The 16,265-nt window shown below is 37.3% G+C and overlaps 1 protein-coding gene across 3 annotated transcripts in view; it reads right to left on the reverse strand.

Annotated features, from left to right (window-relative positions):
* The window catches only part of VPS45 (vacuolar protein sorting 45 homolog (S. cerevisiae)), a 46,444-nt gene that overhangs the window by 10,130 nt on the left and 20,049 nt on the right, over positions 1-16,265 (reverse strand). For all 3 annotated transcript variants that reach the window (XM_005867399.2, XM_005867397.2, XM_014540702.1), the window contains exons 11-14: positions 13,068-13,226; positions 12,832-12,939; positions 11,903-12,024; positions 5,684-5,815 (exon numbers count right to left, since the gene is read on the reverse strand). In XM_005867399.2, coding sequence (XP_005867461.1) covers positions 5,684-5,815; positions 11,903-12,024; positions 12,832-12,939; positions 13,068-13,226 — 521 coding nt within the window. The remainder of the gene's footprint in view (positions 1-5,683; positions 5,816-11,902; positions 12,025-12,831; positions 12,940-13,067; positions 13,227-16,265) is intronic.

Here is a 16,265-nt window from a genome sequence, read left to right on the forward strand (position 1 = left end):
GCCCTGACCAGATTGAACTGGTGACCTTTCGGTGACTGGATGACGCTCAACCAATTGAGCCACACTGGCCAGGGCCGTAAAATTAATTTTTAAAAAAATATATTTTATTGATTTTTTACAGAGAAGAAGAGAGAGGGATAGAGAGTTAGAAACATCGATGAGAGAGAAACATCGATCAGCTGCCTCCTGCACGTCCCCTACTGGGGATTGAGCCCACAACCCGGGCATGTGCCCTTGACCGCAATCGAAACCTGGGACCTTTCAGTCCACAGGCCAACGCTCTATCCACTGAGCCAAACCGGTTAGGGCCGTAAAATTAATTTTAATAGTATATTTAATTTAACCCATTTATCCAAAACATTATCAACTTAAAAAAATTATTAATTATATAATTTTACACTTGGTACTACAGTGTTTTTTTAATTTTTAAAAAATATTTTTTTATTGATTTCAGAGAGGAAGGGAGAGGGAGAGAGAGATAGAAACATCAGTGATGAGAGAGAATCATTGATCAGCTGCCTCCTGCACGTCCCCTACTGAGGATTGAGCCCGCAACCCGGGCATGTGCCCTTGACCAGAATCGAAACCTGGAACCCTTCAGTCCGCAAGGCCAACGCTCTATCCACTGAACCAAACCAGCTAGGGCTTAATTTTTAATTTTTTATGGATATATAATTCCTAGACAATAAAATTTACCAATTTTAAGTATATCATTTGATGATTCTGATAAAAGTTTACAGTCATTTAACCACTTCCTCAATCACCTGAGCCAGGACTTCTTAAAAATCAAGAAATAAAACCTCAACAGCAGTAAGAGCCATGATGCCAGCCTATATCTTTGAATACATAGTGTCAAATTGCTTTCCAGAAGTTATTATACCAATTTATACATCTACTAGCAATGTCTGAGACTGCCTCACTGCACATTTTATCTTAAGGAAATAATCAGAGATGGGACAAGGGTTTATCAATATACAAAATGTCTGCTGCACCATTACTTATATCAAACAAAATTGTAAATAATATGTGTCCTATAGTAATGGTTAAGACATCCTTAAAATGAAATTATATAGCCATTAAGATTATTTTAAATAATTATTATTTACATGGGAAAATGTCCTCAATATAATTCAAAGTGAGAAAAACAAGTACAAAACTGTATAGACACTGAAATCCTAATTATGCCAAAAACATGAAACAAAACTCAGAAACCTTTAGGTAAAGAAAAAAACATTAGGAGGAAATATGCCAAAATAGTAACAGTGGTAAACTTTGAGTTGTGGTATTATGTGGTTTTAACTTTTATGTTGAATTTTTAGAATAAAATAAACATGAATTACTTGGGGGAAAGCCTCTTTTTCTTCATTTGCCTTTGCTACTTAGAGAGAAAATAACTGAAAAAATGGGACCATTAATGATTGTGCAGGTTTAGAGCTAATGAGGGTTTTACTGAATCCACAGTATTACAGAGAACCTACTGTGTATAGTCATTATTACTGGCCTGACAGGAATCTGTTGTGAGAGGATTGCTGATCTGGAGTCACCTTTTAAATCTAGCAGGATCCACCCTCCCCCTTGTCAAAAGTCTTAAGAAGTATTGAACTGAGACACTGACGTCTGGCGCTCTCTTCACCTACAGTTCAGGCAGGGCCCAGACCATGGCCACACTGTTGGCTAATACAGTCACCTCGCCTCCCTTTTCTTCCTAAATCTAGCAGGATCCACCCTCCCCCTTGTCAAGTCTTCAGAAGTACTGAACTGACAGCACTGACGTCTGGGGCTCTCTTCACATACAGTTCAGGCGGGGCCCAGGCCACGGCCGTGCTGTTGGCTAATACAGTCACCTCGCCTCCCTTTTCTTCTCCACTTCTATCCTGGATTTTGAGAAGGCTGAGGGATTTCTTCTACTGGGAGAACAATTCCATCCACATGGATCTGTTTCTTGGCCTCTCAGCTCACACAGCTAACTTAACGTGTCAACTGCTGCCAGCAGGGACTAGAACTCTTTAATATTGATTAACTTGTGAAGTGATAGGTAAGCTAGCTCAAAACCCAAACCAGGATGCTCATTTATTTGCAAGGTAGGATCATGTGCATCAGAAACACAACTAGAGTAACCGCTCAGTCTACTGTAGGTGAATAAATAATGGGTACAGTTCATTTAAATACATCTAGGAACTTGCTTTTTAAAAATTTTTTACAATAATGCAGGTTCATTTTGAACATTTAAGAGAAATCATACTTCTCTCAATTCATATTAGCTTTGATAGCCAGTGTGATCTTGCTAAAATATGAGTAGGCTGTCATGGTTCTTCTCCAAACTCTACAATACATACAAAAACTGTACACAAATGTTTATAGCAGCATTAGTCCTAACAGCCAAAAGGTGGAAACAACTCAGAAGTCCATCACTGACAAATGGATAAAGAAAATATGGTGCGTGCATACAATGAACTATTATTCAGCCATAAAAAGAAATGAAGTATTGATATAGGCTACAACATGGATGAACCATGAAAACATTTTACTAAGTTAAAGAGACACTCACAAAAGACTCTATGTTATATGATTCCATTTATATGAAATGTCCTGAACAGAGAAACCTACAGAGGCAGAAAGTAGATTTGTGGTTGCTTAGGGCTGGGTGGGGGGTGGTGATGAAAATGTTCCAAAACTGACTGTGGTGATGGTTGCATATATTTGTGAATATACTAAAAACCACTGAATTGTATACTTAAAGGGATGAATTTTATCTCAACAAAGCTGTTTAAAAAGACCCACATCCTACAATGCCCTTTAACTCACAGTGAAGACGGGTCCTCACAAAGTCTATAGGGCCCTCCACGACCAGGCCCCGTACCTCTGACTGCATCTCCCTCACCTTGTGCTCTGGCTCACTCCCCCCCAGACTCTCCAGTCTCCTTGGACACACTGCACGAACCTGCCTTGGAACACAGCTCTGCTGTGCCTGGTACACTCTTTCCCCCATGTGTTTGGCTTCCTCCTTCAAGTCTCTGCTCAAATCTTTTCTCAGGGAGGCCTTTCCCAGCACCATACTGAGCAGTGTGAATCACTGCCACTGCCCCATGCATCACCCACATCCCTTCACACTGCTCTGTTTCTTTCTCCCATGGTTTCATCACCTTCTGACTTGCTATCACATTTACTGATTTTTTAAGCTTATTGCTTATTTATGTCTCCCTTTGCATGAAAATGTAAGCTTCATGAGGGTTAGGATCTTTATTTTAATCAGAGGTATCCTAATGCCTCAGTAAACATCTGAAGAATGCGTAAGTTGATTACTGACTTTAGCTATTCTGATTCATTCAATAAATATATATTTATTCATCTATTCTAGAACTCATAACTAGGCAATATGATTTGATTCTTCCACATAGATGCTGGTGAAAGTATTTGTGGTGCTGCAGAATTCATGGCATATATGATTCCTAGAAATGGAAATCTGACTTTCCTCCTTAATTTAGGATAGATTAGGCCAGAATGACTAATGAGACAAACGAAAAAAGCAGGGAGAGAAGCAATTCCTTAAGAAGTGCAAATACTGACACAGGAGACGATGCACACTGCAAACCTGCATGTACCCCAGAGAGAAATGGACTAAGTGCTTAGGGCAGACACTACTGAATCCATTACCAGATCCTTTTTCAGGGCACCTTTTCTGCCTTCAAAAAAGCATGAAAGTTATGCCTTAATGAAGTCCCTATAATTAGTCACTACCTTTTATTTCTTTGTATTATGTACCAAGGAGAAGGAAAAACAGTAAAAAATTCATATTACATTTTATATGGTTATGGGGAGAGAAGAAGATATTTACTGCCTCTTTATTCAGAAGGCAATTTTATTAAGAATGTTGCTAAGGAGGTAATAAGCTTCTTTTCTTTTCCTTGCACAGTTATCAAATTTTACTGAATTTTATACTTTCTGAGTTAAAATATTTTCAGAATAAGTATATATTACTTCCACAATAAAGGGAAAATTATGTTAAAAAGTCAAATAATAATACAAAGTGAAAAAATACAGAAATACCTCTAATGATTCCCAATGAACCCAAGTATGGCTCAGTATGGCTCTCTCAAGGTTCCCAATCATTAAATTCAACTCTCATGCTGTGGTTCTCTAGTCCACTCTTTTCCCTCTATCTGTCCTACCTTTAACGCCCAAATTAATCTTCCTAAAATACTGTGATCCTCTTAAAATTTTACTGCTTAAACTTTCAATGATTCCTCATTTTCTATAGAAGAAAGTAGAAATTCCACAGCCTGGAATTCAAGGCCTTCCACAATCATGACATTAACTTTAAAAAAAAAAGTTTTTTGATTTTTTGAGAGAGAGGAAAGGAGGGGAGAGATAGAAACACCCATGAGAGAGAAACATGGGTTGGCTGCCTCCTGCAGGCCCTCTACTGGGAATGGAGCCTGCAACCTGGGCATGTGCCCTAGCTAGGAATCAAACTGGTGACCTCTTGGTACATGGGATGATGCTCAACCAACTGAGACACACTGGCTGGGCAACTTTCTTTCTTTTCTTTTTTCTTCTCTATTTTTTTTTTTTTTGGCAACTTTCTTTTTTAATTATAACCTGAGGATATGTGGTGTTTTTTTGTTTGTTTTGTTCGGTTATTTTGTTTTGACTTTATTGATTTGAGAGAGAGAGGAAGGGAGAGAAACATCAATGTGAGAGAGAAACATTGATTGGTTGCCTCCCATACGTGCCCTGACTAGGGATCGAACCCCCAACCTAGGTATGTGCTCTGACTAGGAATTGAACACACAACCTTTTGGTGTATAGGATGATGCCCTAACCAACTAAGCCACCTGGCCAGGGCTGGATCTTTTTTTTAAATCACCTTAGTTTTGACATTATCTTTCTAAGTTGTGGCTGCTTCAGAAAGTAATGTCAAAATTTTTACCAAACAATTAAAAAACACACACTCCTCTTATTTAATGGTACAATAACAGCTTAAGGATTAACAAGAAGATACCTAATGTCTTTGGCTATACAACTAAAAGCCATTTTTCCAACAGAATAGGGCATATTTACCTTACAACCAACTGCAGAAACAGAAAGTATAACAGAAATATGATTGCTTGCTGTTCTTTTTCTATGTATGTTACCGACAGCTTTCTGCAACTTGCTCATGTAGTTAACCCTGCCTAGAATGTGCTCTCCATTTCCTACCCAAGGCTCAACATATAAACCATCTTCTCCATGAAGCATTTGCTAATTCCTTTCAGCCACTCAGAGAATCCAGGGCTCTTTCATCTGACTCTCCAGGCACTTATTTTCTTCTTATTTATTTATTTTTTACATTTTTTTCTTTCCTAACAGATAATGACTTATTTGAGATAGGCTCTTGATCTTATTCATCTTTGTATTCTTCCTACTAAATACTTATTGAATGACTGTAGTTAATCAACACAATAGAGAAACTCACAGAATTCAACATTATGTCTAGGTATTTTCGAAGTGGCAATTAGATTTCTTCTCTGAACATAGGCAGGAAACATGAATTGTCAACAAGTCAGGTAGACCCTTGCTTTTCAGGTCTTTGACCTAATTAAGTGATTTATGAACCTCATGGAGTATAGATCTTTCATCTCACACAAACCCTACATTATTCTATGAACGGTTGATGTATTTTGGTCTTCAGCAGTTCCCTTACCTTTTCGTGTTGTGCACTGTGGTTCCTCCCAGGACAATCCTCACTCCAGGAGTGGTACGGTTCAGGTTATAAACTGTTAGCGCTTCTTCATAGGTGGCTCCTCCAATTACAAACACAATGATATCCTGAGGTCTGCAATAATGAAGACATTTAATATCATAGGACAAGGGGGGGGTGGCAAATATTTGTTGTCACTATGATATACACAGTTTTAATTTCTGAATCTTCCTTTTTTGGTGGAGGAAGCATAATTAAAGCAGAACAGAATGAAAGGTCTAAAAAAAGTTTTAATTATCTGAAATTGGCAGGAAACAGAGCAAGAAATGCTGAATCGTGATTTGCTTTCTGTTTATGAGCGGATGTCTTATAATTTCTGTGCTGTGGATTTCAGAATAGCACAATAGTGTTTGCTGGAACCAAATGTAGAAATATTCTTTTATATTCAAGAGGCTGCAGAGTACTTCACTATGGCATGATATCAATATAGCGGTAATTTATGCTTGTACTACACATCTCTCTTCATGTGTAAGACCTTTGTCAAATATTTAGTACAGTGTCATTACAATGGCCTCTGTCCAAGGACCTCAAAGTGTTTTGGAAACCACTGATATATTTGGATGTCCCATAACTTGGGAACTAGAAACATTTAGTATTTTGAGAGTAAAAAAAGAATGTGACACAGAAATTAATGATGCTTCTAGGAACTCCACCTCTTTTTAAAGTCTTTGTTCCTCAATCCTTTGATACACCAAGAAAAAGAAACCATGGAAACGAACAAACCAAAAAGCCCCTGAGTGCTGTTTTGAAACTGGACATGCTGACACATCAGCTCAGTCACTAGCCTCGTTTGGGCAGCTCTGTGCAGTTTTACTGTGTTTCAATTTTTATCAAAATGGCTTCATAACAAAAGTGATAGGTCCTCCTCTTAGCTCCTTCTGTAGATGGCAACAAGAAGGAGATCATATTATTTTTAAAACTGTTAAAGTTTGCCTTGTTTTTATTCTCTCATGCCATCAAAAGAAGATACAATTACTTAACCTTAGTCAGCAGTTAATTTTGTTAAATCACTTCCTGGACATTATTTAAAACTACATCAAGCAGAGGCATCCATTTGGGAGGTTACAGCACAAAACTAAATAGAAACATCTTTAATTAAAGGATATAATGCTTACGTATAAATCATGTTCGTCTACATTTTTTTTCTGTTTTATCTCTCTCTCTATTCTTTCTAAAAAACAACAACAACAACAAAAAAACCTTGAAGGGATTAACTGAGAGAATATTAGTTCCTGTTGGACTCCTTGGAAACAGAATCAAATACTGTGTCTATTTAAAAACGTTCCCTCTCACTTTAGTCCTCTTGTACCCGTTTCTCCCTAGAGGCAAACATTATTTCTTGTCTCTTATGTATCCTTTTAGAAATATTATCTGTTTGTATATAAATACACATATATATGGCAATTAAATTTCTCTGATCTATAATTTATGTGATTTCCTCTAGTAGTTCAGAGAAGTAGATATGAACGTTAAGTCTAAATTATTTTTTTTAAATATTTTTTTATTGCCCTGACCGGTTTGGCTCAGTGGATAGAGCATTGGCCTGCGGACTGAAGGGTTCCGGGTTCGATTCCAGTCAGGACATATGCCTGGGTTGTAGGCTCAATACCCATTGTGGTGTGCAGCAGGCAGCCAATCAATGATTCTCATCATTGATGTTTCTATCTCTCTCTCCCTCTCCCTTCCTCTCTGTAAAAAACCAATAAAATATATTTTAAAAAAATATTTTTTTATTGATATCAAAGAGGAAGAGAGAGGGAGAGAGAGATAGAAACATCAATGATGAGAATCATTGATTGGCTGCCTGCTGCACGCTACAATGGGTATTGAGCCTACAACCCAGGCATATGTCCTGACTGGAATCGAACTGTGACCTCCTGGTTCATAGTGCAACACTCAATCACTGAGCCATGCCAGCCAGGCAAGTCTAAGTTGTTAATCCAGTATTAATCTGGTGTTTTACATATCAGAGGTTCTTCATAAACTTACAGGAACACATTGCCACCACTGTCCACGAATAACTAAAATGTTCTACACTATCAAGGTTTTGCTCTTCGAGTCCTTGCTTCCAGTTACTGGCCAGTTTTTTTCTTGCTGAGGAAGGTCATCTGCTTAGGAAGAGTTGTATGATTACGATGGGAATATTTTTCTACCAAGTATGATAAACTCTCAATTATTTGGGGACTGAATATTCAGGCAAAATACAGGTTCTCTTCTTTTTCTCCAACTGATATGTGTTGTTTCAACTCTTACTACTATTTCTACAGAAGGGCAAGAGGAATGTGAACAGCTAATACTCAAATTCAGTTCTTGTCAGGATGTAGAACATATTTCATAAGAAAGGGGATTGAATAAATTACAGTTGGCTGTAATTTTAAAAACTAACACAACACCCTATAGCTTTTATCATAGTATTACCCTCATTACTATACACAATTTCTTTTCTTTTTCTTATATATAGAACGCTTCACGAATTTGCGTGTCATCCTTGCGCAGGGGCCATGCTAATCTTCTCTGTATCGTTCCAATTTTTAGTATATGTGCTGCCGAAGCGAGCACTACACAATTTCTTTTTAACATTACATTTCTAAGGAAGTAAATTTTTAATTCTTTCCACTTTATTGGTACTACAAGTACCAATGAAATCATTAATAGCCTCTTAAGAACAGTCACAACTGATAAAGGATGAGTTCTGTAGGGGGAAAAAATCCAGTGTTACAAGAAGGTGCCGGTAAGGAGATTGAGGACATTCTAATAATAGTTTGGTTTGTGTTGAACTGTCTAGGGCAGCGGTTCTCAACCTGTGGGTCGAGACCCCTTTGGCGGTCACAGGGGTCGTCTAAGACCATCCTGCATATCAGATATTTACATTACGATTCATAACAGTAGCAACATTACAGTTATGAAGTAGCAACGAAAATAGTTTTATGGTTGGGTCACAACATGAGGAACTGTATTTAAAGGGCCAGAAGGTTGAGAACCACTGATCTAGGGTTCACCTAGGTGGAAAATAGGGTGGGGAAACAGTTTCAGTTTTAAGAAATAATAAAATCCTCAAAACTAAAATAAGATTGTATTTTCAGAAAATGAGTCTTTTTCTTACAGAAAGATTCTATATGCAGTGCTCTTTACATTGAAGGACAACTCTAGCCTAAGAACCGTTATGCAGTTTATCTTGAATAAACACTCATGAGTTGCACAGATTGTTTAATTAGGAAGACGGGAGGGAAGTTCTTCCCTGCCAGGGGTGCAGTGACTGTTGAGAGGAAGCAGACAGTAACCCTTTTGTTTTGAGTTCCTGATCTGGTAAATCAATTATTTGAAAAGCAGTTGAGCAGACTAGTAAGGATCATCCTGGAAAATGATATTTCGTCTCTATAGCTGCCCTCTGCCCATCACCTGCCTCAGAGCACATCTGGCTCTTATGGAAAAAAGGGGCAAGAATTGGGAAGGAATAAACTCAAGAGGTTTCTAGCACAGCCAGAGAACACGATCCTTTAGTCTGATCATTGCAGGGTGCCAGCACATTTTCAAGACCAGAGAGGGAAAACATGTTACAGATGCTAACTGGAGGTGTAGGTTACCCTAATGTAAGGACAAAACCTGGACATAGGGATAGACTCTTAGTGCTTGACTCAACTGTGTCCCTAACAAAGATGACTATCACATTTGGTTATGAAAATATTAATGTTTTCCTGAACCTCCTACTACTCATTCAAGCTGGCTTAAGGAAGACATGACTGAAAAAATTTTTAAAAATATCCCTGACATTTATCCTTTTCATTCCTTTCCCAATGGATTTTATTTTATTTATTTATTTATTTATTTTGTGCAGGGGTCTCGAGACCCGGAGGGTAGCCCAGGCCCAGCCGGGAGGCGGGGGAGGGGAATGGAGGGTGGAGGGGTATGATGGCTGAAGCTAAGTGGAATACGCAAGCTCAATTCTTTGTACACATCTTCCTGTTCTCTGTAATTCTCTATAGCAGACAGCCAACATTAGAAAGCAGCAGCCAGTTCATGCTGTATATAAACAAGGACACTTTGAGAACCCAACCAACTTACATCTTATTAGAAAAATAAACAAAATTTTTTTCATATAGAGCAGTGGTTCCCAAACTTATTTGGCCTACCGCCCCCTTTCCAGAAAAAATATTACTCAGCGCCCCCTGGAAATTAATTTTTTTTAAATTTTAATAGCGATTAAACAGAAAGATATATGTATTAATGTTTCTACCTTTTTCGTAAAATATAGTAAAGAAAGGTGTAAATTAGAAACATTGAAGTTTGAAATTATGAAACTATTTATTGAACTCAGAATAGAAAGGTAATACAAAAAAAGTTAAAACAAATGCACCTGTGGCCATCACCGCCCCCCTGGATCGCTGCAGCGCCCACCAGGGGGCGGTAGCGCCCACTTTGGGAATCACTGATATAGAGTATTTCTGGAAATCATTACTTCTATACATGGGTAAGCAGAAAAACATAAACTTTTAAAAAATTGAAAATATTGAGATGACACTGGTTAATCAAATTACATAGGTTTCATAATAAATCATCTGTATATTGTATTATGTGTTCACCACCCCAGTACTTAGCTCACTCCAATTATATCCTTTATTTGCTTACTAGTTTACTGTCTATCTCCTTCATGTAAGTTTCTTGAGGGCAGGTACCCATCTGTTCTGTCACTTCTAGTTCCCCAGCATCTACAATAGTTCTTGACATACTGAAGACACCCAATAAATATTCATTACATAAAAGGATGAAGCAATTGAATTATTAACTATATATGTATTTATGTAATTGTGACAAATGCTAACAGATGCTGACAACAAATGTGCATTTTGAGCTTTGGTTGGAAAATGAATCACCCAGATTAGAAAGGTTTCCTGTCATAATCTAATCATATACAACACACTCCTCTGGTGATCTATGGTGTCTGTCCCTTTAGTAATAAATAGCTATTTTTTTTGTTCAGTAATCCTGATGTAAAATTCATAAGAAAATCAATATTTTTACTTTTATCAGAGCAATCAGAAGGCTATTTAATAGAGTTATACTGTTTTTCTTTTCTTTTTGTGATGTTTTTCAAAAAGCCTCTATGATAGGTGAATGGCTTTTGGCTGGTTCTGATTCTTCCCACTTAGCTGACATTTCTGAACCTTGATGCCAACAAGATTGTTTATTTTATCTGAATGAGTGTACTCTCTGAATTTAACCCCAGATGTTCTGCCTCTCACCTTGGATATTTTAAAAGATTTTTTTTTTCTGATACCAAATTATAGAGGGTTTTTTTAAAGAATAAAGTGAAAAAATATATCATATAAAACAGTCACCTAGGTGCCTCAAAACATTTTCCTCCTCCCAGAAATTAATTATATTTCTAAAACACTATTCTTCCAAGGCTCTTAGATTACGAGTAGCTGAAATTATAGAAGCCTTATACCAACAGTAACAATTCTCACATCATCCCATCTAATAGGATTAAGCTACACATATTAGGTTCTTTATAACATGTGGTCCCAATAAAAAAAATAAACAAAAATATAATTTATAACTAGGTAGAATTTGTATATATTTAAAAATCCAGGGTGGAATAAATAAGTTGTCCTGGACAAGTTCTGTCTTTATTAAAACAAATAGACCACTGGATTAAAATGACAATTAATTGCTTCCTTCAGTTAATACCCCAAAAGAAAGCCATCCTTTTCTTCTTGGTAACAAATGGCCTTTGTTAATGAGGTCTCAGTTTGTGTGCTGGCCACATTTGGCAAAGTTCAGTCCTGACCAAAAATAGTAACCACCTGCTCTGGCTGGCAATCAAGCAGCAAATCTATTTTTGGCTTTAATGTTTGAAACTCCAAATGTTAGATGCCATGGAACTGAACCTTAAATGGCATAAGCAAACTGGTCTGATACTAAAGAACAGAATGTAAGTACTTGGGTTGTTCCAAAACATCTGTTTCTTTATTCCAAAAGAAGTAATATTTCAGGTGTAGCTGGTGAATTTATATCTAACCTTGACACGTAAAACCAAAAGAATCTTAGAACTGAAACAATAGGGGAAGGAGGAGGAGAATGATATGATTGGAGTTGTAGTCCCTTACGTTACTCTAAATGTCCTATTGTCTTAGTTTTATTATTAATATCTTTATATCTTACCTGTCTCTGAGTGTGCTGGGGCCTAGGTAAGGGTACAGGTTTTCTTTAAGCTTTCCTTTGATGAGGTGGTCCAGGGTCTCATGTAGGAAAGGTTGATGCTGAGTATACACATTTTCTATTCCCTAAGACAGGGGAAAATAGTTCTTATGTCATTTTTTGAAAACTTGCAATATACTGGTTTATGATATTCTTATCAGAAAAGAACATGCACTCAATAGAGATTTCATGAGATAGATTCAAATAGGAATTTTATGGTTAGATAATTTTTAAAAATATATTCATCAATTAGAACTGTTCCAATCTCATACTAACACTGTAATTTAAGGCTAGCTACTTTAAAGGAATTTTAAAAATGAAATTGCTTAAATCCTTTAGCATCTATTCACTAACTCTCATCTTTTTGTGAAAATGTTATATGACAAGTAGAACAAATAAAAGGAATGGATTATGTAGAAAAATAGACTAGACACACTCAGGAAAATGGAAAAAAATTAGGCAGAATTAGAAAGGGTAGCAGATTAAAACCAATTTCTGACCATTTTAAGAAAATAGGTCAGTCTTTTTAAAAGATCTATAATTGTTTGCTTCATTTTTATTTTCCTTCAAAGAAAAACTACCTAACAAATCTTAAGTTATAAACACGTAGAGTGAAATAGTGATGACTAACAGAACCGTCTGTCTTTTCACTCTTGGGTTTTCCTGGAAATATCTCGGTATTGTCTGCTCAGTTATTTGGTCCAATGCTGATGCTGCTCCAGTATAGAATGCATTTTTTAAAAAGCTTTCAGGAGGATATCGACTTTAACTTCACTTAATCGACATAGTTCTAAATCAGCAGCAATCTGGGAGTTACTTTGATCATATTCATTCACTCTCAGACTCAGGGGTTTCAACTGTTGTTCATTTAGGACAGCACGGAGATGTCATACCTTCAATCCTTTGAGGAACTGTTTGGTAATAGCCACAGCATCTTTAGGGCTGAAGAGGTCACTTCCTCTGACCCGTTTACCACCATATTCAACAACTGCAGACACGAGCTATTGAGAGAGAGAGAGAGAGAACATCCTCTTATTGCTTGGGGATCAGGAAACTCATTTAATAAGAAAATAACTTTATTAAGGAAATGAAGACCTGTTTGGTGGGATTAACGTATAAATGTGGTTACCTTTCGATATTTCTCAGAAACACCCTTATTCCTGAGGTCCATCATTAGCCCTGGTAGGCTGTTGCTGCTGTGTCGCTCATAGTGCAGTGCGTAGAGCATCACCAGGCGGGCAGCATCACATTCTGTCACTTTGGGGTTCTGCAGGAGCCTCTTTACATTCTGAAGAGAGATAGAGAGAACGGATATTTAACCCCCCTTCACTTGAGTGATGGTGTATAATATCTCAGATATCATAATTATTGAATAGCAGTGCTACATCTGAGTTCATGACTAAGATTACTACTATGGCAATGTACAGTTAATAGGTTCAGCAACTGTTTCAACTACAGAATATTAGATGCCTTTTGCCTAAGATAAGAATTAAATAAGGAAATAAATTCTCATTGTTAATTGTTTAGGACAAACATGAATTAACTATGGATAGCTCTTTTTTTTTTTTTCCCTTTGATGAGATGGTCCAAGGTCTTATGCAGGAAAGGAACAACATATCTTCTTTCTACCACTTCAATCATTACAGTACACAACAGAACTGACCAGCTGACTTGCAAAATGCTACTGCTTTCTCTTAGTGACTGACCAGTGGAAAAAAAAGAGACAAATTGGTAGAATTTTACAATGGAGAACTGGGCTTAATTGCTAAGCAGCAGCAGATGTATCAATCTGTATCAACATTGTTTACAGGGATATGAGTATGTAAATAGCATGTAATCTTTAAATTGAATACTTATGATCTTAATAGGGCAGGTACTGACAGCAGGGAAAGCTGGACAAAATCATGTTTGTTTTGTCAACCCTCACAGTAAGGGATAAATGTAGATTTATATTTATTATGCAGAACAAATTAATTCAAGCCAAAAAATACTTTTTGAGCCCTAAGTGTAAGACACTATGCCACTGGAGGGGATAACAGAGATGAATTAGAAACAGTTTCTGTTCTCAGTGAGTTCACAGATAATGGGGTTTAGGGGGATAAAAAAGTATAGCCCATTCTGCTACAAAGCATGTGTCTTTAATGTACGTTAGCTCAGTGAGATTGATAAATATGGAAATATGTATCAGTTTAACACAGAAGGCATATTGGTTTATACATAATTTTTCCAGTATGTTAATATTTAGAAGAGACTGGGGACAAGCTTCTTCTTTAAAGAGGAAGATGTCAAGGAAAAAATCATAAAAATCCCACAGAAGCGTTTTCTGTAAGAAGTAGCTGGTTTTGTAGCTTTAAGAACTGCTGTGCTTTTCACTATGCTAAGCTACTGGGGAAAGGGCAAGTGCAGATGAAAAGGATGCAAAGATAATCCTCTGTGTTAAAAAGCAAAACAAAACAACAACCCAAAACTAATTGATATCCCCCTATTGTATTTTTAATTTTGATGAAAACAGTCTCTATGGCCGAAACCGGTTTGGCTCAGTGGATAGAGCGTCGGCCTGCAGACTGAGGGGTCCCAGGTTCGATTCCGGTCAAGGGCATGTACCTCGGTTGCGGGCACATCCTTCCTCTCTGTAAAACATCAATAAAATATATTTAAAAAAAAAAAAAACAGTCTCTATGAGAAGCAAATGTTTTTGAAACCTTATATTTTGAAGAATAAAACGTGAGGCCCCAACGGATGGACTGATTATATTTCTAGGTGCAAATGTCAGTGGAAATTTAACAGTGCTAGTGTTTATATTAGAATTGTTATTATTTTTATTGGGCTCTGCTTACAAAGTTACATAATTTTTTTTTAGTTATATAGACTTTAAGTGATCTGCTTATAACCCTATTTTCCTACAACCCTTGTTTATTTTTAGTGCATAATTTTGCAGAATGTGAGGCTTTATAGGAGCACATATGTGGCATTATAACAGAAACATACGTGTGCAACAAAACAAAACAAAAACCCAAAACTGAAAATCAGTGCAATGGAAGGAAGAGGACACAGAGTGAGGTACATCTGGTTGCTGGAGAATCAAGAAAGACTTCATGAAGGAGATGACATTTGCAAAATGCCCTAAAGAATGTTAGAATTAGTCTGAGAGACTGAAAGAGAAGATGCTATTAATAGGAATATGGAAATCAGAGAAAGAAATGGGTTGGACTGAAAGACTGTCAAGAGCCTTGGAGGGCCCTGGATTCTGAGGATGTAACTACTAACATCTATATGGTAATTTACAACTTATAAGATGCTTTTCACATACATTACCTTCTTAGTCCTTCACAACAATCAGGTCTAATGTCTCAGGACTCTCCCAGGAGCCTCCCAGGTAACTCTCTAGTATAAAGTTCTCCAAGTAAGATTCCTATTGTTGCTTTTCTGGGTCAACATTTCACTACCATGATTCTTAAGGGATCAAAAGGGAAGATATTTCTCTTTCATTGATTTAAACCTTGCAGCATAAGCATTTCCTTACTTTTTTCATTTTGTGGTACCTTTCCCGCAGAGCAGTCACTGGATACAGCCTATTTAGAATATCTGTTCAAATGTTCCCCTGGTTTTTACTATAACATGAAGAAATTTCAGGGTATAAATGATCATCAACTAAAAGCATACAATTTCATATGTATTTCAGTACCTTGGCATAAATTTCAAACACCTATCTAGGATTTCTGTTGTCACTTTTCTTAGAGGCACAATGTTTCGCTTTCTGCCCTTGCAGTCACTCTTTTTTTACCTGATAGCTACTCCATTTCTAGCTCACCTGTCTCTGTACTTTTAAACAAATCTGAGATATTCAAGTAACCTTATGCCCACATAAGTGCGATGGGGACAGTAAAAGACTATTTGTAGCCATTAGCTTTTACCCTTCCTACCTTCTAATTACGTTCACTTGAATCTTGACTTGGCTCTCTCTGTTTCCTACTACAGAATCCACTTCTATTCCTTGAGATTTGATCCTGTTATCTAGAGAGTCCCTGGCTTGCCTCTTAGCTCTCCTTCGAGGACTTGGCTCAGAGCTGAACCAGGATTACTTTGAGTAGACTACTTTGGAGCCCTTAGGACCCAACCGTGGTCAGGGCAGTGTTCTAGCTAGACTTACCTATTTCATCAAGAAAAGAAACCTAGCCCTAACCGGTTTGGCTCAGTGGACAGAGCGTCGGCCTGCGGACTGAAGGGTCCCAGGTTCAATTCCAGTCAAGGGCATGTACCTTGGTTGTGGGCACATCCTCAGTAGGAGGTGTGCAGGAGGCAGCTAATCGATGTTTCTCTCTCATCT

The sequence above is a fragment of the Myotis brandtii genome, unplaced genomic scaffold (assembly GCF_000412655.1).
Source record: "Myotis brandtii unplaced genomic scaffold, ASM41265v1 scaffold250, whole genome shotgun sequence".
Taxonomy (NCBI): Eukaryota; Metazoa; Chordata; class Mammalia; order Chiroptera; family Vespertilionidae; genus Myotis; species Myotis brandtii.